Source organism: Parus major, chromosome 6, assembly GCF_001522545.3.
Source record: "Parus major isolate Abel chromosome 6, Parus_major1.1, whole genome shotgun sequence".
Taxonomy (NCBI): Eukaryota; Metazoa; Chordata; class Aves; order Passeriformes; family Paridae; genus Parus; species Parus major.
Genome location: NC_031775.1, coordinates 4,578,974 through 4,606,713, shown reverse-complemented (window position 1 = coordinate 4,606,713; position 27,740 = coordinate 4,578,974). Strand labels below are relative to the sequence as shown.

Here is a 27,740-nt window from a genome sequence, read left to right as displayed (position 1 = left end):
GAGCCGAGCTACACCACATGAAAAGGACTTTTCTTCCTAGATTTGCCATCCCATCGAGCAGCAAGAGGTTTTATTATTTAATATTACTCAATTTCTGTTAAATAAACAGCTTTTTCCACTTCTCTCCAAGGATTTTTTTTTTTTCCTTTTCCCAGACCAGTTGGTGGGGAGGGGGTATTTCCCTGGGGAAATCCCCATTTGGAGTTTTCCTCCCTAATTTTCCCTAAACTAGGACATTTATGTAAAAGATTGTTTCTTTGAAAATGGGGAAAGACTAATAGGGAAAAATATATCGTATTTGTAACTACCAACCTTATTCTCCCCACAGTATTCTCCCATTTTTTCCCAATATTCCTCCCCACAAATAAAATCTCTTTGCCTGATAATACCTCTCTGGAAAGCTCATATTTTAAGCCAAGAGATAGAACTTTTTTTATTGCTGAGGTACAATATTTTCCTGATAAGCCAGTCCTGATAAGCCAGACACACTAAGAAGTGCTTAGTTATAAAGACCATTTTAAGGCATCAAAAAAAATTACAGTTCTTAAAAATATTGAATAACCTTGAGACCCAGTTCTGTGTATCTATTTTAAGATTAAACAAATCAAATCACATATAACAAGCTCCCTTCATGTTTTTAGTACAAAAAAATAAACCAAACTGAAAATCAGTACAACACTGGAAACAAGTACAATCTGTAAATGCATTGGTTTCTGTTGTAATATTAATGATTTCCATGAAGTTTGTTTTAGGCAAGCAGGAAAAATGGCAAAATTTCAAATTATGGCTTTCAAACACATTAATGTAGAAGACCAAATTCAGTCTGTCAGATAATATTTTTGTCCCTTCTGTGTTTTGTGAGCTTGTACTAATGTGACATCCTCATGAGCACTGGCTGCTCAGTACAATGAGTGAGTATGACATGGATAAGCAATATTAGGATATCTGTGCCATTAATCTTGGGAGCAATACAGCAGCTGAAAACATGGAAAAAGAGATAGCAATATATGACCGGTAAGCATTTTGTGAAGCATGAGAGGGCCAATAAAGCAGCTTTCAAAGTGCTCAATTTGAGCATGTGTGCTACAAGGATCTGGATGTTCTACCTGTTTCCCCCACCTGCATTTACCACCTCTTTCATGCAACTGCAAGACTAAACTGAGCAATGGGATATGAGATACCAGACATTTGGAGGTACTTTTTCAATATATTTTCACAGCCAGAAGGCTTTTCTAAGCCAACTAGTGGGACAAAGTCGTTACTACAGGGAATACAGATATTTTTCAGGGCTTATCTTGTTCCCTCATGCTGGAGTTCCACAACACATACAGTGATTATTGGTCATGTTGCTGGCTCCCTAAAAGCTCATACAGTCCAGAACTGACATCCATATTCCTCTGCTCCAGCCCAAGGATGAACTCCCTGGTTCCCTAGAAATAGCACAGTTCCCTTGAAGTTGTGCTGCTGCAACCATCGCCACGTTTTCCAACAAAGTCCTGTAGCTGACCTAGCCAGAACAGCTGTACTGCCAAGGACTGTCATTCAAGTTAATTCCAGATTTATTTTGGCCCTCTGCTCCTGCTGCACTGGTCAGCAGTGCTCCCATGAACCCTGAGCCTGTGGCTACAAACACTTGCCCCTCACCCTGATCCCCCTCAGGGATCAGCATGAACAGAGAAAGAGCCTGGGCCTACTGACTGCAGGGCCACGGGACAAAGACTGCCTGGACAAAATATGCCAGGAAGAAAATCATGGGACTTTTATTGAATTAAAGTAATTCAAAGCAAGATCCCAGAATTCCTTAAGCTTCAGACACCCATGGCACAAAAAAAGTTTTATAATCTATGAACCAAACACAGTAGATTATGTATTCCAACCACTGAGCAACTAATGTGAACTGCTGGCACATGCACCAATATGCTAAGTTTCCATGTGTAGGCAAGGCCTTTATTTTTCATTTCAAACTAAAAAAAACTTGAAAAAAGAACAGGAACTGGCCCATAAAGGATATTTCTTCAAATTGGATTCCAGTAAATTTTCTTTGCTACAGAAAATATCATTTCTCTTTTCCTACTTAGTTGTGCAATATAATATGTTATAATCACATTTAGCTGGAACAATAACAGTAGCACCTGCATAATAGGCGCTGCAGAACCATTCTTTCTCAACAGCAGTAGGAGTGAAGTCATCTAAAGTTGAAGTAATGACTTTGCTGGTCTTAATGGCTTCTTCAAGTCTCAGTTCAAAGGGAGTAGGAAATACACCTATCAGTGTGAACATTTTCCAGAAAATTTCTCATAAATCCAAATGATTTCATTACTTCTCAGAGAGTATCTTTAAATTACATGTAAAGGATTGGCTTCACATTACGAATGAAAATGCCACATATGCAACCCAAAGAGATTTTAGTTAGAATGTCTAGAGTTGATGCTCAATCTCAACTTTCACTTTGAAATTGCTGTTTCTATAACAACATGTAGCAGACAAGCCCATATGATTAGTCTGCTTTCATTTAATCCGTAAGAGAATTTTCATAACAAAAGAATAAAAAAAATCTGCAGGCATTAAGCTATTTTCAAGAGAAATTGTTTAAGTAGTAAAGGATCCAAATATGTTTTCAATTGTATTTTTTTTTCTTGTTTTAATTTCAGTTGAAGAAGAATTCACAGTCATTCTCTGTCAGCCTGACATTTTTGTAAAATTGTTTAAGATACCCAAATCATGTACCTTTTACATGTTAGCTTTAAGGATACTCTGCAAACATAAGGACAGTCTCTTAGCAAAGACTTATCAAGTTAGATTTTAGGTTCTAAATGCATTGGTTACTCATAGGAGCAAAATACCTTAGCACAATATGGTTATTTTAAAACGAAAAGCAATACTAGGGTTTAGACTTAAACAGAGAAGTCCAAGGAAAGATAAGAGCCAGCCTGACAGATAATTAAAAAAAAATATTCCTGTCATGTTTTAGAATGATTTAATCATTCTATAATTTCCCAAAGCTTACCATTTCTTAACTGATACTGTGAACAGCTGAAAAACAGAATTATAGCAGAGGCTGACTAGTGAAATTGAAAGTGACTAAAGAAGTAAACCTACTTAAATATGTATCACAGTATAAATATTTATTTAATGTAAATGTATGAACAGCTGGAAGAAAAAATAGCACGACAAAAAAAGGTGATTTTATTTGAGGAATCAGTTTAAATCCTAGCAATTAAAAAAGACATCCTAACACCAACAGGTCACATTTTTATGACCCATTTAAATGTTTGGGTTCTACAGCAGTCTCAGTCTGAATGAGAATGTAGTAATCTCTCCCAGGAACATTCAAGCCACCAAAAGCTGATTCTCCTGCTGTAAGAATCATTCTTTTTCACCCCATTCCCCCACATGTTCCCAATCATAGCCTATACCAAACAAGCATTTGTGCAGCCATGTAATGAGCTGGGTAAGAGAATTGATTAAAGAGAAACACAGTTGAAGCCAAGACTCCTCTTGCCACCCAGATGACTTTAACTCCCATAAGTTGCCCTGTGCCTGCCTGGCATGACACGGCACAGCAGCTGAACAAGCAGCTGGGCCCCGGAATGCTTCTCAGAATTGGTGTTGGCACTGAGAGCTCACAGCAGCACAGCAGCAGAATCCAGAGTGGCCTGTGCTTAACACAGCTTCCAAATGTGTCTATTTACTTATGTAAGATGAACCCAGCTATGGTGATAGCAAATAACATTTGATTCTTCTGCCCATCCTTATAGGATATTAACCCTTGATGCCTACACCAAAACCAGTTTTTGAAAGCATTTGTTCTTTCTAATGTTTGTCATTCTAGAAGGTCCTTCCAATAACACTGCTAATTTAATTACTTCAGATTAATTACTGTTTCTTTGGCCAAATAGTAAGCAACATTTTAAATTTACATTTTAAACTCAGGCATGAACAACAGCAATAATGTAATCCTAGACAACAGAGCTTCCAAAGTTATTGTGCTCTGGACAAAACCAACATTAAGAAAAGCAGTTTATTTTAAGGCACTAAAATATTTTGAAAAATTTTCCATTTCTCCTTCTAATTAAGACTGTAGCCAACATTTGTTGGAATTCCACCTTGCTGAGGACAAAAGTCTACCAGAGCATTGCTAGTGGACTTAAAGCAATACATTCCCAAGGGCTGTCTTATAGAACCGTCATATAAAAGGTTATTACTTTTCCTATAGAAAAACATCCTTCTTTTTGTAATAGAAGGAATTTACATCCACATATAAGGAATATTATGTTACTGCTGGGGGACTGCAAATTTCACTGAAGTACATCCCACCCTTATTTTACCTTATTCTACACATAAAGCACTCTGCATACCAGCAGCTTAGAGCCCTAATGACTGCATATATTTCTTAAACCGAAAAGAACATCCCCCAAAATAATAAAACAAATTTGAATACCCCAACAAAAATCCCCATACAACCAATTTTACCTTGTTGATGGAAACCATCAGTGCTGGCTCCATTTTAGCCTCAGCTTCTTCTGGTGAGTAATAACAAAGGAGTTTTCCACCTCTCAGTATGCAATACAGCCTCCTCCAGCTCGTTACACCTCCTACCATTTGCTAAAGGGAAGAAGTAATCAGAAATTTCCAAACATAAACCTAAAACAAAATCATATTGCAAGGTATACACATATCAGCCCTGAGTGATCAAAACTTAGCCACACCAAATTCATTCCTAAAACAAAGACCTCCTGTTACAGAACATTTCAGTCATTGATTCCTGAAATGTTCTCAGTACTTTAAATGTCTTCTGGTGTTTTGCAGTTTTTGCAGACTTGCCATGTGACACTAACAGTACAGAATCTGCTGGTTCACACAGAATGAAATTTTGATCTGGTGTCTACAGTAAAAAAAGCACCTTTATTACCTACGGCAATTGCACAGTAATAAAAAGAGTGTTTCACTTTGGAAATACACAGTACATTCAACAAATGTTAAGCAAAGACAATTGTTGAGAATTTCCATTTTCTCAAATGAATTTTCTGAACAGCTTTCATAAAACCATAACAGTTTCACAACCAGTTTAATGCCTGTAATTCAGCACTCCTAACAAATGACCCAGACCCTCTGGCCCTCCACTATCACCTTCTCATATGCCAAGTTGTGCAACAAACCAACATAGAGAAGAGAGTTCACATGAACCATTTCTGAAGGGATGACTTTAAATATGGCTCAGTTCACCAGCCTGATTTGCCATGCTGTGATAGGAACTCTTGTGTCAGCACAACAAGGGGTACATACAAAGATGAGAGCCACAGGATTATTAGGACTGATGCCATCAAATACCACTGCAAACCAACTCTGAAACAAGAGTTTTACTTGACCTTTACTAACAGCCTACATCATTCATTCCAAGGAAACATTGATTTCTCCATGCTCAGCCACTGAAGGCACCTTTTGTGACTATACCTGTGAGTTTCCCCCTTGCTCTAGGTAGAACAGGTTGTCTTGGTTCTAGAAGACAGGTGTCTGCTAGGGAGAGCAGGAGCCTCCCTTAGAATGAAAGAATGTAGACCCCCTCCCTCCAAATTATTATAAATTTTGAAGTCAAGGGGGCTCTCAGGCAGAGATCTGGGGATAGGAATAACAGTTCTTTACTAGTATAACCAGGCAAACAAACAACAATAACTACAGCAATAACAAGAACACAGAACCAGGGACCCCGGGACAGCTTTCTTGGCTGAGATGGGATGGAGGAGAGGCTTTGTTTCACAAACCCCCTCGGGCAGTCAGTCCTGGTGCTCCTGCAGGGCTCCGAGGAACAGTCGGCTGGAACAGCAGGGATGAGCTGAGATCCTGGGCCGGTGGCTGAGGTGGATCAGCAGCTCCGCGGCGGTGCCTGGCACTGCCACACATCCTGACATACAGAGGGTGCGAGGCCGCCAACAAAGAGGGGAGGAGAAGGAGAAGAAGCAGCAGCTCGAAATTCCCTTCTCTCCACCGCAGCAGCGCCGCGACCCAGCAGCAAGAACGTCTTTCCCCGAGGCTGAAGAAAGCCAGCTAAAAAACTGTCTCCTCCCTCCTTTTCTGCCCCCTTCCCCCCCCGCCCCTCCCGGGCTCGGTCACTCTTTGTCCGCTGTGAGCACCCCTGAGTACCGGTAGTTAGGTTGTCCCAGCACATAATGGGTAAAAATTCCACGGGCCGGCCAGAACACAAAACATAACAAGAAAAAAAAGGACACCTAACCCTCAACACAGGTAAAAAACAATTCTATATACACCACTTCAGGTAAAAGCAAATGTTTTAACAATTGACTTAGTGACAACAATTAACAGCCCAGGATGCAAATACAAGCAAGGTCTTCTTACCTGCTGATTTAGAAATCCTGCCATCATATCCTTGGCCATGCAGGAGGGCTGGACAACTAAACGGCAACACATGTTTCCATACAGGGGTAGCCAAAAAGAGGAGTCCTCTGGGGGAAAGAAAAAGGCAAAAGACAGACAAACACTCAGTTCTGAATAATTGCCCTAAACATATAGTTTTAGCTTTCTACATCTGTTTTTGCATTAAGATCATGAGTGTAAATAAGCATATTTTCATATTTTAAAAAAAGACATTTAATCCTGTAGGATTAGATTAGAAATTATTTTTAGTTTTCAGGAAGTGTTTTTTAGTTGAAAAAAATTAGTAAATTCCAAAATAATTTCAAGTAAAAATAGCAATAGTGTTCTGCTAAAAAGAGCTGTTCTTACATAAAATGTAGTTCATTCCAGAGCTAGAAACTGAAAGGTAAGTACACTGGCACTCTCATCTAGTATGATCCCTGAGCCCATTCCATTGTTGCACACAGTTCCATTTATACATGAGCACTTTGCTTTGGATTGTTTTAGTAAGGCTTGGAATTTGTATCTACTTTTGCCTTCAGCACTAGAAGAGCATTTAGGGTTCCAAGGAGTTTCTAATGAACTGGAATCGCTCAGCTCTGCTATGCAATAGGCTCTCTCTTCTGTAATTAGAAGTAGGTAATGCAATGTTCCATTAATGTGACTCTGTCTTTGGTCAAGGTTTAGAAATGCTTTAGAATAACATCCATGTATGTCCTTTCTCACCAGACTAAATTATGTAAATTAATGTCAGAAAAAGGAACTTCAAGAAGAAAGGATATGAAGTACTAATAAAGAAAGGCTTACAAATATCAAGGGTACTCAGAAGTATTCAGCCAACACTTCAAGAAATTAATGCTCCATAAATCTTCAAATTTGTACTTATTCAGAATTACTGAAATGTAAAGAAGGGAACTCCCTTTGAGGTCAAGTTTATCCCAGTAAATGATTTAAGTTCCCAGAAGCAACAGTGAAAGTCCCATGCCTTAAGCTAACAATTGGAGGATGGCTTATGGGAGTAGCTATCCTTGCAGAAAATAATGGACAAAGTACTAAAAAGTGAAAATACTACCATCAGTTGCAGTATAATCAGTCCCCTACAGCGTCAGCATCCAGGCTGACTGCTCCCAACTTGTGCTGCCCCAGAGATGAAGGAGCAGGCAGCACAGACTGCAAGCATATACACTTACATCCCGTGTTAAATCTGGGCCTCAAACAACGTCGCCAAACCAAAGCAATTTTTCCTCTTTCCTTATGACTACAGAGGAACAAGCTGCTGTTCCTTCTGATACTCTTCCTTGGTTGTGAGGAAGGGGAAATAATTTGTATATAACTACAACTCACATAAGATGGAGATGCAAATGACAGAAAAACTACCAAAATAATAAAATTTTCATCTGGATTGAAATTTTACTCAACTTAAAGTTTACTCAGTTGTGTACAGATGCCTGGTTTAGAGCCATTAAATATTTTATTAAAGTTGTTCTATATTGAGTATCAAGCAAAAGAATCTCTTTAGGATCTTTAGATTACAAGGGTTTCATGCAAATCGTTACTGGATTTTTATTTCCTTAAATTGATACCATATGTACTTACCATTTCCTGTAATGGTAAGGTTGTGGGTCCTGAAATTGTCCTCAGCACTTTCCAGCCCCAAAGTGGTGGATGCTAGCAAACTGTACTTTGCTCCACTAAATGTGAAAGAAAAGGTAAATTTCTGCTTCACATTGCTCAAGCGGTAATTAAAGGGAGTCTAGACACACTTGAGAGACCACATTTGGGTAGAAGGAAACATCAAGGTGCACAGCAGAAACTGTCAGTGACCACAGATGGTCATCTCCAACCTCTTCCCACACAAGTCCTGTATCTCTGGTTCTTCTTGTAAACAAACATGTTCCATGGTCTGTTCATCTCCTTTCTAGATCCTTATCTCCTGTCTCCATGTGTGTACCTCCAGTTCCTTCCACCCCACAACTTCCAGGCCAATGTCATCATTCATTACAACTCTTTCTGTTGTTTTCTGGGACCTGTGGGCCAGGGGACTTCTCATATGGTCACTGCTTTGTGCTTCCTGAAGAGCCAGCAGCAGCCAAACACAGGCATTAAGGCTGTGCTACCCAAACACTCTGCAACCTGTGGATGCTCAAAGCATCCTCCTCTAGTCAAGACACCAAGTAACTTTCAATAGTTTTACAGCTTTTATTCCTAGGCCTAAAGCAATTAGATTTGATAATAAGTTCAAAAATTCTTAAAGTTAATAGAAAACTGCTGACAAACTTTATCTGAAAATACAGGTTAAAAATTAAAAGGCATTATACTGCTTCTCCATGTTGCTCCACTCTTTGCTTTGCCTATGCAGACTAGACTTTATAAACCAGTTGTTTAGATATATATTTTTAATAGGATCCAATAGATTGATGATTCACAGGCAGAAATCAGTACAAAAATCCTATGGTCAGTTTTGTAGCAGAAAGGATTTTTTTTCACTTGGACTTACAGGTTTCAGAATCTTTTATCTTAGTTTTGTATTTTGCCTAGGGGAAAAAAAGTACTGCTCTTAAAATTCAGCACAGTGCAATTGTGGAATGCAATTCTTGGAATAAACTGGTATAAATTCAGTACATTTAACCTTTTCTTTAAAATACTCATCAGACCAAGTAACAGATTTACAGTCCAGCAATGCAGTAATAATTCCACCTGGCTAACAGCAGTTAGAACAAAGTTCACAGGTTCCAAATCACTAACTGCTCTCCCCAACAGGATCTAGCACAAGATCCTTAAAATATCTTCAGGAGAACATAAGAAAGCTTAGTGGTGTAAAAGTTGAGAAGACACTATTGAACTAAGGTCACTAAGAATAGTTTTCCATCTTAGTATTTTTCAAATTTTATTTTTCTCACTAGTACAGTGGGAACATACAATTTTCAGACCTTTGGCTCTGCAGTTAAACAAGTAGAGCGTCTATCTCCCCCTAACCCTAACAAAAGAGAAGGAAGAAAAATAGGAAGGTTGTTAAAGAGGAGATATATTACATACCTGCCTCCAAGGAACAAAGAGAAAATTAAATACAATATAGCATCCTGGGTGGAAAACCACTTCTATGAAGCATTTCAAGAGGGCCATCTGAACAAAAACTCAACAGCATTTGTAGGTATTCTCTAAACTGTTCCCTAACAAAAGATTATCCATTGATGTTCGACCATGCAGCTGAGCAATGCATTACCATTCTATTTAAACTGTATCATAAAGTTCAGTTTCTTCTCACAGATTAAACTTCTGTACTGATTTAAAAGTTACTTTTTTTTCAAAAGTATGACTAATTACAACAACAACCTTGCCAAAAAAAATAGCTACCTCACTTTCAAAATATGCTTCACAGTAACATTTTCATTCTAAAATACAAGTCATTCTTTTCAGGCAGCTGCAACATAATTTAGGAAAGTTTAATTTACAGTTATTTTTCAGATTTAATGGAAAAAAAAATTTGATATGCTCACCTTTCAATCACATCTTAAATAATAGACAGTAAAATGCAATATAATCTTCGGGTCCTAACAAGGACCCAACCATAAAAGTGAGGCCCACCAGATTAACTGTGGACTTCCAGCAAAATATCACTAGTGATTTGCCACATCAAACATAGGACATGGAAGCTGCTGCACCTTCAGCCCAGTGGAGGACAAACATCAAACAACAACCAGTGCATGTGTAGGCCAGTTCTGCAAATGATAAATAGGCACTTGAGGGAGATTCTACAGTGATTTATCCAAAGAGCAACCTGGTTACACTGGAATTTATTAGTAAAACTGCACTGAAAATTTTTCTTCTATGAAAAATGTAAGAAAGAAAAAAATATTATTTAAGCTAGAATCGAAAAACTAAGCAGGCAAAAGACTGTTTAGAAACTAAATTAGGGATAATTAAGAGAGAATATCAGTATATTTCAAATTAACCAACTTAAGCAACAAATCAAGCCCTTTGTCACTAAGCCTTTTCAAGAAGTTTCAAGTCTGACAGTTTCCTCACTAACCAGAGAGATTTCTAAGCCAAAAAGTTTGAAACAGAGGGATCACAGAGTTTTTGGAAAATGGAGAATTTCACTCATGTGTGCACTGAAAAGAAAAAGGCTTGTACAAATGAAATCTAAAGAGAAAAGTTATTCACATAACATGGAAAGTTCACTTTTTTGTTGCAGTTTAATTTCCCCTGCTGGACTGATAAAACTCTGGGAATACTTGAAAGATCTCTTGTAATCTTGCAGTCTCTTCCCTTTAATAAGGGCTACATATCAAGGTCTAATATAGATATTAAACCTAATATTCACTAGGGGGAACCTATAAAAAACATTGACAATTTATTTTCTGCCTATAATAACCCATTTATTTCCAAACAACTATTTTAATCACACAGCAATGCCTTTACATTATTTAACACTCATTTAACACTTAATTGTTCATTTAATTGTGTTAAGAAAGTAGTAGTCACTGTGAGATGATTATCTACAGTAGAAACAATAAACTTCCAAGATGGAGGCAAGGAAAATTCAATTGAGAAACCAAAAGCAAAACCCAGGGAAGAAAGCAGCTGTTTAAATTGCCAACTGGTGCTTCCTCCTTAAAAGACAAGCAATCTATATTGAAGCCAGTGGTTATGTCTGATTCTGTGTCTAATGAGAGTGTCTCATCACCAGCTGAAGCTGGTGGAAAGCACAGACACCTGACATGATGCAGATTGAAACATACATTGCTATTAGAATCCACTGGAAAATTAGTGATAAAATTTGTTTTGCTCTGTGGATAAGATCTCTTATCTCTTGTGGATGTCTGTTTTTGAGTCAAACAGTAAAATCAGTTTATAGTTATATCAGTTCAACAAAGATAGAATATGCTTGAATGTTTCCTTTTAAAATCCCAGCAAATAGATATATGAAGCTAGACTAATAGTACACTAAACACCTAGGAAGAATTAAGCATTGATTCCTTACTGTCAGCTGCCAAAAAAAAAAGGGAATTCCTTGAAAAAAACTGCTTTCTAAAAAAAACCTAAATAAATAAAACAAACCAATGCTATTAATATTTTCAAATTAGGTATTTGGCCTGCTTAAATCCCAAAGAAATTAAAGTAGCTGGAAAATATTAGTAGGCAGTTAATTTTTAAAAGGAAACAGGTAGATAATTGGGAAAACCCCTTATGCCTATGAACTCTGAAAACCAGTTAACTCATTTTAAAATGTTCTGTGCTAAAGTCAATTCAGAAATCTCCTGTTAAGTAGACTGTAACCATAAAGTGCCTTTGGCAGTGCAGAGTTTTACTGAAAAGCTGGCAAGTGGAACCAGGGAAGAGGGTACAGAAGTGGTTTCTCCTGCCTACATTAACACCTTTTCCTATTCCACACAACTTTTAACTTTTACACATATCTACCTGTCAAGTATGAGAAATACTGGCTAGGTGCAAAAATAGTATGGGGGAGGAAGTAAACACAGAAGGAGGAGAGGTAGATGGACAGAGAGACACAGACAGATTGTACATGTTCAACTTCCTCTAGAGATCAATGTTTGCAAAGAACAGTGGATTTAACAGCTGGATGGCTGTGGAGCACAAAGATAAAGGCTGCTTGTGTGTTTCAGGATCAGAACCAGGCCCCAAGGCCCAGTGACATGGCTGGAATTCCCACCTACTTTCTCATTTCCTATTTAAAATGTAAATTTTTTTCACTTGTGCAAGTGGACAAAAAAACAGTTTCTTGACAGTTTTCCAAAAAATTACAATTATATTTTCCCTATTTCTATTTTAAAAACTATAAAACCAGAACATCAGTATACATGGCTTACTGAATGACTGGGTCAGCAGGCAAAAGGGGCTCAATGATGTCTTCCTCCAGTGCAGCTTTGAGTTTCTTCCCAGTAGCTTTGCTGAGGGACATTTTAAATTTCTTTGCCAGTTTCTTAGGAGTGTTTGTTATATATAAAGGCTCCTCTATACAGCAGCTATATACTTCAACCTTCACCTGGAAATCTGGGCTTGCTTCATCACTGAAGTGGGAGAGGAGAAAATTTCAGAGTGTTTGTTAACAAACAGAGAGCCAAGGAATGCTGCTGCTACTTTATAGATTAAATCATACATTTCTAATCAAGGGAAGCAATGCCATAAAATTTAGGTGCAGATACACATTAATATGGAATTAAGGACTAGAGTACACAACAGTAACTTAGCATTTGGGTCATGAGATGGATGATTGCACCATAAACAATTACAAACAGGAAATTCAACTTTTAGGTTAAAAACAGAAAAAAAACACTGATGTTATGGAAATACACAGTCAAGACATTCAAACATACTTAAATCTGCCCTCTACTGTTTCACAGAAATCACATGATTGAAAACCTACCTCTGCCTATAGTTCTAAATCAGATTGAACTGTTTTAAAGATATTTTAGCTTCACTCTATCCCCATAAAATTACTGAAAAAAAATGCTGTCTAATAAAATCTGTTATTTACAATTTAACTACCTACTGCTGCATCCTCTGGCCCAAAGCCTTTCTCAGTTTCCAGTTCTACTGATTCTCTTGTTCTCGAGCTTAGTCATCAAGCCAGAAGCCTAACCTCATCTTTCAGATAACAATCATGTCATTCCACACATACCATAATAAAATAAATCTAAAAGCTTTTATACCAATTCTTTCTATGTCTTATGGGGTACAAGGCAAGTTAGGGTGTTTTTTCTCCTTTTGCAGTGTTTCACAGAAAATCATAATGGTCAAGTCGCATAACTTTGAAGAAGCAGATTTAAACCTTTGTCCCCACTCTTGACTGGGGGTTTAAGAAAATTTAAAATTTGATTTAAACTCAGTTTTCAGGATCTTGATTTAAAGTTTTTGGTAGTTCTAGTTTTCCAGTCTTTCTCAGGAGATAGACTCTAAATTGCTGATATAAAAGATAAAGGCAGGGACTGGAGTCAAGCACATACTCAGGTAGGTGTAACAGACATGAGGTGTTACATGAGGAAAGAGATTGTAACTTGCTGGACAGGATAACAATGCAACACTGAATGCAACATTTACACCTATATTATCATAATGCTTTCAGGTTTTTAGCATTAATTTAATGCTGTCCTTGAGATATAATTTTGTTTATCTCTTTATATAAAGAAAAATGTTTAGCAGGACAAAAATGAAAAGAAATACAGATTAACTAGCATATCTGCAACCAGCATCATTTTGTACACAAAAAACAGCCTTTCAAAGATGGGGATCCTCCACCCACTAAAATGAACAGTTTTGCCCACAGCAAAACCTAGTGGACCTCAGCCAATCTTATTCATTATCACATCCACCTGCAAAATAAAACAGCAATATTTGTACTCCATTCAACAGAAGTAAATTATACTCACAATATGGTTACATTTTCAAAACAGATATCTGTTATTGCTTCATCCACAATGGTCACTTCAGTATCAAAAACCTCAGCCCCCATTCTGAATAAACAAAACACTGCATAGCGCTGCGATTCTGGAGTGAGTCAAGAAAGCTTTTATTAGCCACACTGCACATCACTATACTAAACACTGCCAGTAAACAAAACTATATAAAAAAGTAATTCAGACCTCTAAGGAATTGCCCTCAAATTCTTCCCACCAGTAACTTTCATCATAGGATTTTATGATAATTGACCTATCAAAGGTGCCGTAAAGGTATACAATATATACAAAGGGAAAAAATGCTTACCTCTATTAGGAGAAAAAGAAAAAAAGTTGAGTAATCAGGTATAGTGTTCAAAAACATTAGTAAAAATGTAATTTTGTTTAGTAAAACTGGCTTTACAAAAAAAAAAAAAAAGATCCAAAGTCTGTATCATTTTATGAATGTCTTACATAGGATTAGACTATTTTGTCATGCTTTGCATCTCTGACCCTACTGAAAATCAAAGTGAAATCAATTCCAGGTGACAGCTGGAACAGATTTAGGATTAATCTCCATGACACAGCAAAATGCATGTACTTGAAGGCTATCCAATAATACCCTCAACACCAGCAGTCAACTTTCATTTACATTTCTCTTGGAAACAGCCTCCATTATACTCTCTCAAGTACAGACAAGACATAAAATGTGTTTAATCAGAAGTTTCTTAGTTAACTATTTAATACAACATTTTTCTGTTGCTTACTCTGGAATTCTTCCTCAGGCAGACTCTTCAGAGAATAGGGTTTAAACAGAACCACAGGACTTTGAACTAACTCAGCTTTCTTCAACCAGCAACTTCAAATTACAAGCATTTACACAACAAAGAGTAAAATATGGACTTAATAAAAGGTGAAAAAAGGGGTTGAAATGAGTATGAACTTCCTCATTCAGTTTAAATTTACAGACATAAGCAATTGTTTATCAGAGTAATTCATTACATCCTACATACTTTCTTTTTTGCTGAAGTGGTCAGAGCGTTTCCACATTAATGGTATTCGAACATCTAAAGGTAGAAAAAAGAAGGAAGGAAGATTAGTTATAGTCAATATTGTAGATCTGTGATCAAAACAAATTACAAAAAGTGTGCTGTTTCTTTTTCTGATGTTCTGGTGGTAACAGGACCTTTCTCCCAAAGAACAGCATAACTATTCCAAGTTTATGATCCACATCAAACGAAAATGCAATAATTGGTTCAACTTGAAGTGTCATTTCTGTTTAGAAATTATGCTAGAATAAAGAATATTTTAAATCTCACTTGAAAGTTCCTGAAATAACATTTCAGAGAAGCTGTGTAACAGTTCTGAGAGGTATTCTCTGAGCCCATTATTATGCACAGATGTAAACCAAAATCCTGCTTGCCTTGTGCTGAAAACCACTCATCCCACTGCAAGAGGAAAACCTTCCTGTTTTAATGAAAAGACTGGGATACTTATACTGCAAACAGTTCAGTCTTGTTTTGCTATCCACAGAAAAATACCACTTGTAATCACATTCCCAGTTAGCATTGTCTTAGCACAAGAAGAGTTTAGAAATCTTTTTTCTTTTAACCCAAAAATATCCTTCTAGTTCAGGACAATAGTAGAGAGGCAATTACAAAACCATTATTTAAAATCATGCCTGTCATTTTCACATTAGGAAAGTATTTTCTTCACTAAATTTTCCAATTTATCTATTAAACTCAACATAATACTAAATTACATTTTCCTCCAGCTTCAAGGACTCAGGTTAAAACATAATGTTTTTTATTTGTGTCTCTTAAAATAAAATGTTGTGAGGGCATTATAAATCTAAACCTGGTTTCTGATGTACAAGGGTGCTGTGCTGTTTAAAAGTATATGCAATATATTAAGTGACACACGATGGCAGCAGCAAACAGCATAAGCTCAGTTGTCTTGTGACAAAAATCTTCAATACTGTTATAAAGTATTGCTGACTGCACTGTTGTCTCCATATGAGGCTGATGGAAAAATCCACATTGATTATGCTGAGATGCAAAATGGTGCCAGTATTTTGGCATCATTTTGTCATGTATTTCTACAGGTGTTTACCCACAAAACTTGTTGATTTAAGTGAAATCACATGTAGTCACTCTGTCTCAGAAGTTAAATGAAAAATTCAAATTTCAGTTAACATTTATTATGAGACATCTTATTATAAAACCTATTTCAATATTGAAACTTTCAAATTAATTTATTTTTAAGTGTTCATGAAAACAAATGAACTCTCAAGTAAACTGCCAGCATACAGCTTTAGGCTTCTAAGTTACAAAAAAAAAAAAAATCACCATGTTCTGAAACTGCCTTTCACTTCTAAAGATGCATTTGCATAGCAAGCATTTCTAAAAATAGGGGGTTTTACATAAAGAGAAATAGTTTCATTAAAATCATTACAGAAGTCTCTCTCAAACTTATATATATATATATATCTTTGTCAGAGGCAAAGCACAGAACATTTCTTCCCTAAAATACAAAGGTCTCAAATCTACATTCATACATGAAAACAGTTACAAATAAAAGCTTTTTCTATCTTTAATCATGGCAAAATGAATGACAATTTTAATGTGCTCAATAGACCTTGTTAGCAATTAGAGTACTACATTAAAGATTACTCCTGTATGCTACTTTCAATATCTTCCTACCTGAAAAATTTACACCTTGGTCAGAAAATCATCAGGGTATAGATAATCAATCCTGGAACAAGTTTGAAATGATACTTGTAAAACAGCTTTCAATTCATTCTTGGACTGAAAGAGCTGTCATTTATCAAAACCAAAGATCAATTTTCACACACCTTAATTTCAGTTACCATTAGCTGTAAATCTATGGATGCAAACTGGATACATTGAAATACTACAATTAATCAAATTTAAACCAAGTGATTCCTTGATAAAATTACTTTAAATTATGCTCATGCCTTTTGATCAACATTTGATATATTATCTTCTGACAAAAAAATAAATTGGTACAACAACATAAATTATATAATTTATTCAAAAATATGGGGGATCAGTAAAAACTATAGAAGTGCGAAAAAATGTGGACTAAGGAATGCACTTCCCATACAGTATCTGACATAGCTGCTTTCTTTAGGAGCTTATTCCTCAGTAGTCCTACATAGCTCCTCCTGAACTTTTGCAGCTGGCCACGATTGCCCTCTTTTTTTGGTAATTGTCATCTGGCATATACTAACTATGTGGCATGCTAATAAATTTATAAGTGGATGGATTAATGAGGGTAGAATATCAGGAGGTAAGAAGAGGTGACCTATAGAAAGAATAAACCAGCAAAGACCAAAACCTACATTTAAGCTTTTCTGCTGTAAACTGGACCTGGCCAGGCTTCCTGAAACAAGTTTCTGAAGAGGGGCCAGGCATGGCAGCACCCAGCACTCCCAGGCTGGACTGCACAGTGAGGCAGTTGATTCTTCCTCCTGTTCACCTCGATCTGTGCCATATTTCTAAGGACATAACCTCCAGTTTTGAGAACTACTGTGTTGGTAACAGGGCAGAATCATTAACAGATGGCACCAGATACAAGGTGGTGTATTTCACTCTTCCATGGTCTTATTCCATCAAAAGAAACAAGCTAAATCTTTCATATCCTGAGCAAGTTTTTCATACTAAAAACAGAGTTCTTGAAAAATTCTGATTTTCTAAAGATAGTAGAAGTGTATTATATGACCTTAAAGTCTTCACTGCAGATAGCTCTCCAGATTTGAAGAAAGGTGCAACCACAGCACAGACAGGCAAACAGATGCTTTCATCCAACTACCATAAGGAGGAAAGACAGATACACATTCTGCAAACAGCTGTGCTGGCAAAAAACATTATTGAACCATGTGCTCATCACTCTTCTACTAGAAGTTACCTTGCTTAAAGATATATTAAAATATGTAAAATTAACTGAAACAGTTTCAGTAGTGAGCTATTCTACATGATTTTATTCTTAATGAAGCATGTCAGGGAAAAGCTGGCAGAACAGCCACAGGACTGCTGAATGTAGTAACTACTGTCACAGGCAAACAAAACAATAAATAAACAGTGCTGAAGTTCAAGAACAGGCTTAAAAACAGCCCACCAGGAATTGTTGCTAAATGTCAATTGTTACTAGCCTGCACTGAACTTGTGCCACTATACCTTTGCTGCAGTAATGTAATCTGCATTGCCTAAATAACATTTGCATATTACTTATAATTCTGCTCTAAAGTTTTTAGCCATGCCATGTACTATCACTTCAAAGTCTGCTGTTCTGGGGAGAAAAGAAGCTCTCAGCATACTCACACTTATTTAGCTTTGAAATGCGTTCAGTGTTTAGTGGCAAACAGAAAACAAGTATTTCCCTCTGTGGAATGTCCTGTGAGTAAAATGGAAATAGAAGATAGGATCTTCAAAAGCCCACCTGTAACTTAAGCACAAGTCCCCTTGCAGCATTAGAGGATTGATGCCTCTGAACCACAGACACACTTTAAAAAGATAACCTTTTTTATATAATTTGTATTACAAGATACTGTCCAGCTAATTAGCTTCCTTAATTAAGTGGCTACCTGGCCTCTTACCTGATATAGCAATCTTTGCTCTGCATGCCATCCAGTCCTTTGTCCCGTTTTCTGAAGACCTCCAAAAAAGAAGAAAAGAAAAAAGATATTTGAGATCTGTGCATTTAGAAATCTAAAACTCAACCCTATAAACACGAAGAAGTGTCAGAATTTTCATATTATAGCTCCTTTCAAATGCTTTTCTTTAAAGTTAATTTTTATTTCTCTGGTTTAAGATACGAGTCATTAATCTCTTGAGCATAATCTGGAAGGAAGGTACACCACCATTTTTTAAATTCCCTAGAAGACTTTACTCCAAAGCATATGTAATCTGAGTATTAAAAAACAAATAGATTCATCTTCCTTGTCTTTTCCAACTGCAACAGGATCAAATACATTATCAATTTTTCCCTTCATGTACATGTCAATGAAGATGCATCTTAATTTATCAGTTCTATATTGTTTAAAGAATTGCCTCCCCCTTCATTAAAGAAATGAAAATTTCTAGCTGCTGCCAGTATCATGACTTCCAGAGGCAATTAGAATATCTTCAGAACTCACAGATGATAGACTCTAGAAAACACTAGAATTTTCTCTCTCTGCCATGATTAAGCCTTAAATAAATTCCAGTCTGAAGCAAGTATCAAAAGAAAAGAACTCCAAATGGACCATCAGCTACCAAAGATACAATTTAAATGATAGAAAAAGAACTCTGTAGCATGCATCTCTTCTAATGACCTCCAGACATCTCAAGAACCCCTAAAGACAGAATCCAAGCAATGCATGGCAGTCACAAATCGAGTACACAATACAATGGTTCAGATACATGTCCAAATATCTCTGCCCTATTCTAGACATGTGCCATCACCACGCTGTGCTCACTGACATCAAAGACAAGGAGTCGAGTAAATCAGCACATATACACATTTGTCATTATTCCATCATTTAAAACATAAACAAAAGATTAATCACTACAGTATTCCTTATTCAATTAGGAAAAAGCAATACAAATGCAATAATTACAAAATACCATACGTATTATATGCTATTTTTCAAAATCAGCTTCAGAATAGTGGACAGAAAATGCTGCTGTTTCCTCCAACACATTTCACCTATAAGGCAACATTTCTGAAACCAAAATGTAGTGAAACTGCTCCTATAGATACAATTAACTGGAGCCAAGTAGGTACTCAAAGAGTTTCTATGCTAAACAGCAACATAGTATTTAATGAAATTACTAACCTGAGAGCAATAGTGTCTTTGCACCACGATTCTGAACATTGCATTCATAAATTTTATTTGGCCCAAAAAATTGTAACATTATTCAAATAAAACATACATACTTTAGGTCCTTCAAGACTTCTAATGTGATAATATTTTCAGCTACTTCTCTTCCCAATAAGTTACATTTCTCACCTCGCTGTAGTTAACACAAGTGGCCACCAGAGGGTACCAATTAACCACGATGGGGTCATTATTAAAGGACCCTTGATAATAATAGAAAGAATAAAAAATACAAATAGCTGTATTCTGACTTGGACAGCTTTATTTTGTCCCATTAGACTTGGCCACGTACTTTTTGTATGCTAAGGATAATCAAGAAAATATGTCCACTATGTTACTTGATACTAAATTAGAGTTTAATGTCAAAAATAAAATCTACCCAGGAAAATATGACTTGTATTTAATTTTCTAAAGCAAAAAGAAGATAATGGAATTATTTTATAAATTAATGCTTTAAGAGAGCAATCATTTATGTTTAAGAGATAAGGAAGGATTTAAATCCACATTCCTAGACTGACTGCTAAAAATTCATGTAAGTAAATGAATTTCATCCTGCTCCCTCTGAATTTGAGTTGTTACTCACTGGTCATCAGTCCTTCCCGGACTGGGGTCCTCCTTTTGGCCCTGCAGCTCTGCCCCATAGGCCCGTATGCGAGCATTGCAAACCATCAGGTTCTTCACTGCACACAGGAGCTGCTCCTTGTGCGTGCTCACTGAGAGCAGTTTGCAGATGCCTTCTCTCATGTGGACCTCAAAGTTGATCTTCTCTTGAGTATCATGTTCCTAGATATGCAAAAAAAACCAAAGGGTTAAACAAAAAATCAACTAATAGTATTCTAAATTTTTTACATCTTCTGCAGTTGGGATAGAGAATTCTAGGTTTTAATTATGAACACTTAGTGTAATGGTTACTGAATGTAGAATGGTAGTTCTCTCTTCAGGAACAAATGAGTAAATCATGGGACAAAACAGATTTACTATATCCATTATACATGTAAATTTCAAACTAAGATTAACTCACTGTAGCATCTGAAAATTAATAAAAAAGTTATGTGCCTCCATATGTCATTTACAGAATAGTAACTAGAGAGAGCTAACTGAACAAAGCTTATAAATTAACAACCCACTTTTCACAGTGACCCCCACTAAAATACACTTTAAACTGAAGTAAATGTATGAAATTTTAAATCAGCAATTCAATCTCATCACCTCTTTGGCTGGCTTTAAAAAAGTGAAGAAAATCTGGTTTTTTTCACTTATGGTTGATAAGCAATTCAGGTAATAGCAGAAGCAAAAAAAAGGAGACTTATCCCAATACTCAACTGCAACAGTTGATGAACTGAAAAGTCAAACAGCTATGGTGGCTTCAAGACTATACAGGCATCATGTCAGGCACCCTTTTCATTCAAACTATGAAGTAAACTAAATATGACTGGCAAGTCACTAGAATTCACCATTGCTATTTTTTTAAGGAGTGGGCGATTATTAAGGTTTTATAAAAACTGCTGGGAAGCCAACATTTTCCTGCCTACTTTCACCAAAAACATTTATAAATGTGCATTATTCCTCAACTTCAAAGAGGTCAATCAACATGAAGCCAGAAAACAATTAAGGTGAAGGATCACAGACTGTTTTCTGTCTCCCAAAGGCCTACTAGATGCCACTGATGGTTGATGATGTGATGAACACTTTACATTGTTATATGGCCATCCCCGGCCAAACCAAATATTTCTGACATGCGAAGAACAGAGTGAATAACAGAACGTTGTCATGGTATTGCAGGGTTGCATTGCAAATAATCCGCAGGTCAGTGAAGAGTGATGATTTCTCATTACTAAACAAGAGTATCACAACTACCTCTGGAATTAACAAGTTCATGGTTGGTTGATGGTAAATGGCTCCCAAAGCTCACATCAGAGATATTTTCCATAGTAGTTCTGCTGGTTTTCTCTACAGCTGATATATGAAAGCCTGGGACCCTATACGACACAGACTATGCCATTTTTAACCCTCAGAGGTTTGCTTTTCAAAGTTTCAATCACAGCCAGAGGGGAATAAAGCAGGGCAACAACACCTCTGCATTTTCAGCACCTGCATTTTTGTTCACACTTTTTCCTAGGACTCATCAAAGAAAAAAGGAGAGCAGTAAATAGCTTTCATCCATCTTCTTTTCTTCTAAGTCAAATTTTACGTGGCTGTGAAAGCCTAAGCAAGGCCATACACACCTGTCCCTAAGAAATAATTACTTACTCTCTGAGCCTAAACTAATAAATCAGCTGCTACAAAGAATGACATCCTACTTCCCCCTAATAATTTCCAAGAGAGCAGGCCTCTGTACTACCCTAGCTCCTCTCCACATCTATCACCTGTTAGAGAACTACAGTGAGGAAATAAACACTCCTATCTGGGGCATCTGCATGTATCCATATTAGGGCTATCAAGAACTACACAAAGCATTCTCCAAACTACATCTCAGCCGGGCTCACATAAAATATTCTGGACTAGCAGTAAATGGCTGTTGGGCCAGAGCTTAAATAACCACACCATATAAATCTCATCTGAAGGAAAGACTTAGGAGCCTAATTTGGGAACGTATGAAGTTCTTTGTGCCTATCAAAAGAGACTGGTCAGCTTTCCCCCTCCCCCCCTGCATTCTGTCTAAAAATATAAGCACACCATCTGGACTTGGAGGAATGACACAGCACTGTTATGCCATATGCTGTCTAACGCACTGTTTCCCTTGTGGGGTCCATCCTTCCCCCACCAGTGGCAGCACAATCCAGACAAGATTATTAAAAGCTGCTGGGATTTTCAGCCCCACACTCAAGAGCTACCTAAGCAACACTTCCAAAAAGTGTCTTTGTATTCCCTACCTAAGTATACTTAGTATAAGAAATTTCAAATAGTTCTAGTATTACACAGGTAATGCAGTGACAAAACCACAAAAAATAACAATGGCTGAGAAAAATTATATGGATACTGCTGAAGATAGGACAGGTAGAAATTTTACTTCATTTAATTGGTAACTTCATCACAGGCTATCAGAATCTTATTCCAAGGTACACTTCTGATTTACTGCCACAGTGGTTTACATTTAAACCCTATAAGTATAGTGTATCTATTTAAGATAAGCAAGTAGCCAGGCAGTGGATGTCACTGTTGGACACGAAATGATTCACACGGATGCAGCTCGAGGTGTGGTGAAAGAATAATAGTTTATTTGTTCTTTCAGTATTTATAGGTTTTCGACCATGACCAGGGATTGGATAGCCAGGTTACCACCTTCCCAACCGCACTGGCCATGAGAGACGTCCATCAAAAGGCATATCTTTAATGCAATGTATAAACACCTATGTTTATAGTTACTTTCCTGGGAAAGTGGCTAGAACTGTTGAGAACAATATCGAAAGACCTGATTCTCACGGTGATACAGTGGGTAGTCTTCTCAGCGGGTACTCTTCTAAAACAGGGACTATGAAGTCAAGACACCAACTTGGGCATTTTGTAGCTAGATAGAAATGAGCGTTTTCTGCTAATGACAGCCACAGTTTCACAGGCACTCCCGAGTTCAACAAATAAGTTGGGTTTTTAACCAACTTATTTGTTGAAGTTTATTTATTAAGTCCAGGTGTAAAAAAAACCCTCATGAATCGGAATACCCGTGTCTGAAAGATTAAAGAGGTGCAAGGGAGCAGCTCTGAGCCTGCGGAGGAGAGGGTGAGCGGGGGACCCAGTTCGGCCCAGCCCAGAGCAGCAACTCTGCCGGGGCGGCCGCGGCGTCTCCCGGCGAGGTCCCTCAGGAGCGCGGCTGCACCGCGGCCACCCGGGCACGGTGCGCGGGCAGCACGCGGCTACCACAGACTCGCCAACCTCGGAGACAGCGCAGCTTCCGCCCCCCGGGCCGCCCGCAACCGCGCATCACCCGCCACACCGCCCCCGCGGCACTGGAGGGTGTGGGCCCTGTCGCCTCTGCCCTGCCCGCCCCGGCACTCACCGGCCCCGCGGCGCCTAGCCCGCCTGGCCTCTGCCTCCTCTTCCTCCTCGGCGGCGCCGCCATTCAAACCTCCCGCCCCGACAACGGCCGCTGCCGCCCCGCCCCCAGCGGCACCAGCGCCCCGCGGGACAGCGGCTGGCGAGGCTCGTCAGGAAAAACCGCAGATACGCTTCGGTGCCTGCGGACTGTTACTGACGGCAGCCGTAACCACCTAATGTTTAGCCGCAAAAGCGCGTGCCAGTAGTAATGGCCAGGACAGTACCTTTCTTGTCTTCTTTCTTCCTCATTAATTTACTTTCCTGAAACAAGCCAGTGCCACCTCTTTCTGATGAGCGCTCTTACGGGGAGCGGGAGTGAGCGGCTCATGGCAGCTTCCCGGCGGCTGCACAGTGCGCAACCACTGCTGCTCCAAAGCGTGCCATAAATTTTTAACCATGTTCTGGGGTTCCTGCAGTTCATCTAATTATGCATCTTTAGTATGATGGTAATTCAATAGCTGCACTAGTAGCACGCATTGTTAAAAAGTATACTGTTATATAATGAGTAAAAGTGCATTGATTATTGACTGGATTGGCTGAAGAGGAATGGGAGTCATCTCTCTCTTCTGCTGTCCGTTTTGCAGCTCTGTTTGTCTTCGGCAGATGAAACAAATAAGCCAAATAGTGTCTCCCATCTACTGCTCATCCCTGATTTCTTGGGTTTCCTCTCTGAATGCCTCCTTGACAGGTGATGGTCAGAAGGACAGATCCTCATTGCTTTGCACAAGGCTGTCAATATTTGTGGGAAGCAAAATGTGCTGGAATGAGTGAGATATACAGTGTTGCTAACAGCTTTCTACAGAAGACAGAAATCTCCAGGCTAACATATGCTTATTTAAATTATAAGAAAATGCAGTAAGAAGGGAAAAATTTTAAAGCCTCATTGCTTCATCAGGATTTCATATAGGTGCTTGGCAGTTCAGCTGGACCCCTGACATTTACAATTGGGACACACACAGCGGGCTAGCCTTGAGGGAAAATCCTGAACTTCTGGACCAAACATCTGTATTCCTTGCTGCAAGGCAGAGGACAGCAAGCTCTGCTTCCCTGCAGAGGGAAGAAATATCAGAGGCAGCTGTTCAGGAGTTCCTGTCTCCATCTTGGACCATGTTTCTTAGGGCAAGGAGAGGCATTCAGATATTCATTAAATACCTTCATGCCATCCTGAAGTCCTCTGCATACCACAGGCAGGGCACATGCCACAGCTGTAGGCACGTACCGTGTAGGGAGGCCCTACACTGTTGTGTGTTATTTTGTAAGGTACCCTTAGCCTTGCAAAATCATAACTCAGGCCTGTTAATTCAGCTTAGCAGAAAAGGACTATGGGAAAGTGACTCAGCTGAATGAGAGGTAGAAAAACAAATTACATAACCATTACATGTTCATATTGTGGTTTATGGTGGTTGGTTGAATTACATTTGTTGTGCCTAACTGAAATGTAACTGACGGCCCATGTAACCAAAGGCCTAACTGCTTTAAAAGGCCTGAATTTTGCAATAAAGAACTCTCTCTTGCACCTGCCTGGGGAGTCTGTGTCACTCTGCTTTGTAACTGCCCCAGGTTATATATTTATGGATGCTAAATTTTCTTCTGTTGTTTATAGATACTCCCTCCTCTTCTTTAGGTACCGTGACTTTCCCAAAAGAAGTCTTTGTCCAGTTCGTTCAGTGGAGAAATCCCATCAGGGAGCCAAAAGGCTTTTGCTTAATCAAGGTGTGATACTTAGAGCTGCATATGGACAGCCAATATATCTAAGAGAGGGTTTGAGGGAGATTGAAAGGAAAGGCTCCAGCTAATCGTGCTTCATGTATCCAGGATAAGCCTTGGGTTCCTGCCTCTGCTGCAGAGCTCAGGATTTTGGGTATAGCAAAAGCAATCCACCAAATGAAGGGAGAACATGAGATGACAAATTTTGCTTTACAGTATGGCCTATCTCTTAAAGTGGGGTCTGGCCTCTCCTGAATCACTCAGGGATGGGATTTGAGCCTCAAAAATCTACAGGTAATTTTCTAGGCTACAGAAGAAAACTAGAAACAGTAACATGTCATGGAGTGGAATTGAACCAAACAGGTGAAAATCTCAGATTAACTGAACTGTATTGTCATTGAATTGATGTTTTACTGAAGTTGAGTGAGGCTACAGCCTTGACTGAATGGCTGAAACTCTTTGATGAGTTTGATGTAAACTGTGGGAGCAGGTGGAAATAACAACCTTACTGTAGAGATAAACAATAAGACTTGCTCTAACTCTGCCTTGCCAAAATCCTTTTAACAAGTCACCAAATAGTGCATTAACACAGAATATTAATACAACCTATGAAAAAGACACACTGAAACACTTCCTATCCAACATCATCCCAAGCAGTTCAGGTTAGACTCTAGAACAAATCCACTGGTTCAATCTTTGCAGAAGCACTGCCTCCAAGACTCCTGAGAACAGCTCTTAGGTATGCACCAAGAGGGTTTTCTCAAAAGCCAGGATGGCTACATGGATACAATAAAAATCACTGCAAAAGGACAAGTTACACCCCAAATTATTTCAGGCAATCAGCATCTGTAAAACAATTTTTTCTGGTGGTGTAGACAGCTCCCAGGAATCTGTGGCAGTTGTCCAAGAATTTTAGATGCTAATTAGCATGGTTTTGCAGTACAGTCTGTTCAGCAAATCTGAGTCTTAATAAAGTCCCAAAATGTGGCTGCTAGCAGCATAAAGAGCCCGTGCCTGCACTCCTTACGTGCTGCTACTGTCACTGACTTGAATTGGAACCCTTAAGAAATCAGTAGCAGTAAAATGAGTAGGCCTCAGCCCTAAGCAACATGAATAGTATCTTCTCAAGCTCAGTGCATACCTGCTCTTCAGCTAGTTCAAATGTCCAATTTTACAGTACATTAGGAACATGTTTCTGCAAAGTCTGGCTGCTCACATTCTTGCACCTGCTTCTGCTTTGGTCTTCCATTGCATTCACTTTGTAGAGATGTTAGGTTTTTTCATTATAAAATCAGGCTTCATGATTCAGTGGATCTATCAGATACTTTAAATTACACATTAAACATTTAAAATCAAACATTTCACCAAATTTCTAGTATTAGTTTTTAAGGGAATGAGAGACTGAGGCTTTAAAAGACATTTCTTCAGGTTTAGAATGAGGTGAGTTGTTCTTTCCACACTTCATGTCTAGTTCCAACAAAGCTCTCCTGCTGCTGTTACAGCACACAAACCAACTTGAAATGAAGGTGGCTTTATGCTATCTACATTATCCAGAGATATGGGATTCAACTAGTAGCTAACTATTCTGCTTGCTCCCTAACTGAAGAGTAAATGCGGCAGACAGCAACAAAAAAAGGAAGCATTGTAACCATGATGTTTCCTCAGACAAACCTCTACTGAATGGCAGAGAAACACAAGGCACAACCTACGAAACAAGGAAAATCCTGCACAGTCACAGCTGCTAGTGCAGGGAAGTCAGAAGTGGATAGAGTGACTTAAACAGGGGATCTATATCCTGCCTTCTGGGGTTTCTTATATGAAACTTTTTTTTTTTTTTTCAGATGAATCACACCATTCTTTTATTTGCCATATAATTTGCATTGCAAAGCATTTGGCTTCCTTCTAGTATTAGGGAAACTGGATAGCAGAGAAGAGATCATTGTCTATCTAAATCACTGTTCTGCTCAAGTGTTAGATTGGCATATTATTTTAAATGTTAGGCCCATCATTTTGGTTTAACAGGTACAAAATGTCTACACCTACTCTTGACAGCACTGCAGTATTTTTCTTAATTTCTTAGTTCCCACAGCTTGCTACACCTACTCCTTGAATATCATCAGAGTGTGCCAGTAGAAATGCATTCAATTCCTCTTCAGATTTATCCTAAATGGAAAGCTATGAAGATTTGTACTAGACACAGAGGAAATAATTTGCAAAGGGTTTTTATAACTGACTACTTATTTAATTTTAAACTGAAGAGTAAACTGTTCCCATTGATTGCCACTGGCTTGGATTGCCATGGTATGTGACCATTATAGATCAGTGAAATGGGCAGAAACTCTGGAATTTAG

The 27,740-nt window shown here is 38.2% G+C and overlaps 1 protein-coding gene across 1 annotated transcript in view; it reads right to left on the bottom strand.

Moving 5' to 3' along the window:
* Window positions 1–27,740, bottom strand: part of RTKN2 (rhotekin 2) — a 51,536-nt gene that overhangs the window by 9,139 nt on the left and 14,657 nt on the right. The window contains 8 exon segments of the mRNA XM_033515556.1: window positions 4,474–4,605; window positions 6,355–6,461; window positions 7,969–8,063; window positions 12,204–12,404; window positions 13,764–13,881; window positions 14,783–14,836; window positions 18,388–18,446; window positions 20,234–20,433. Of these exon segments, the coding sequence (XP_033371447.1) occupies window positions 4,474–4,605; window positions 6,355–6,461; window positions 7,969–8,063; window positions 12,204–12,404; window positions 13,764–13,881; window positions 14,783–14,836; window positions 18,388–18,446; window positions 20,234–20,394 (927 nt within the window). The 5' untranslated portion in view covers window positions 20,395–20,433.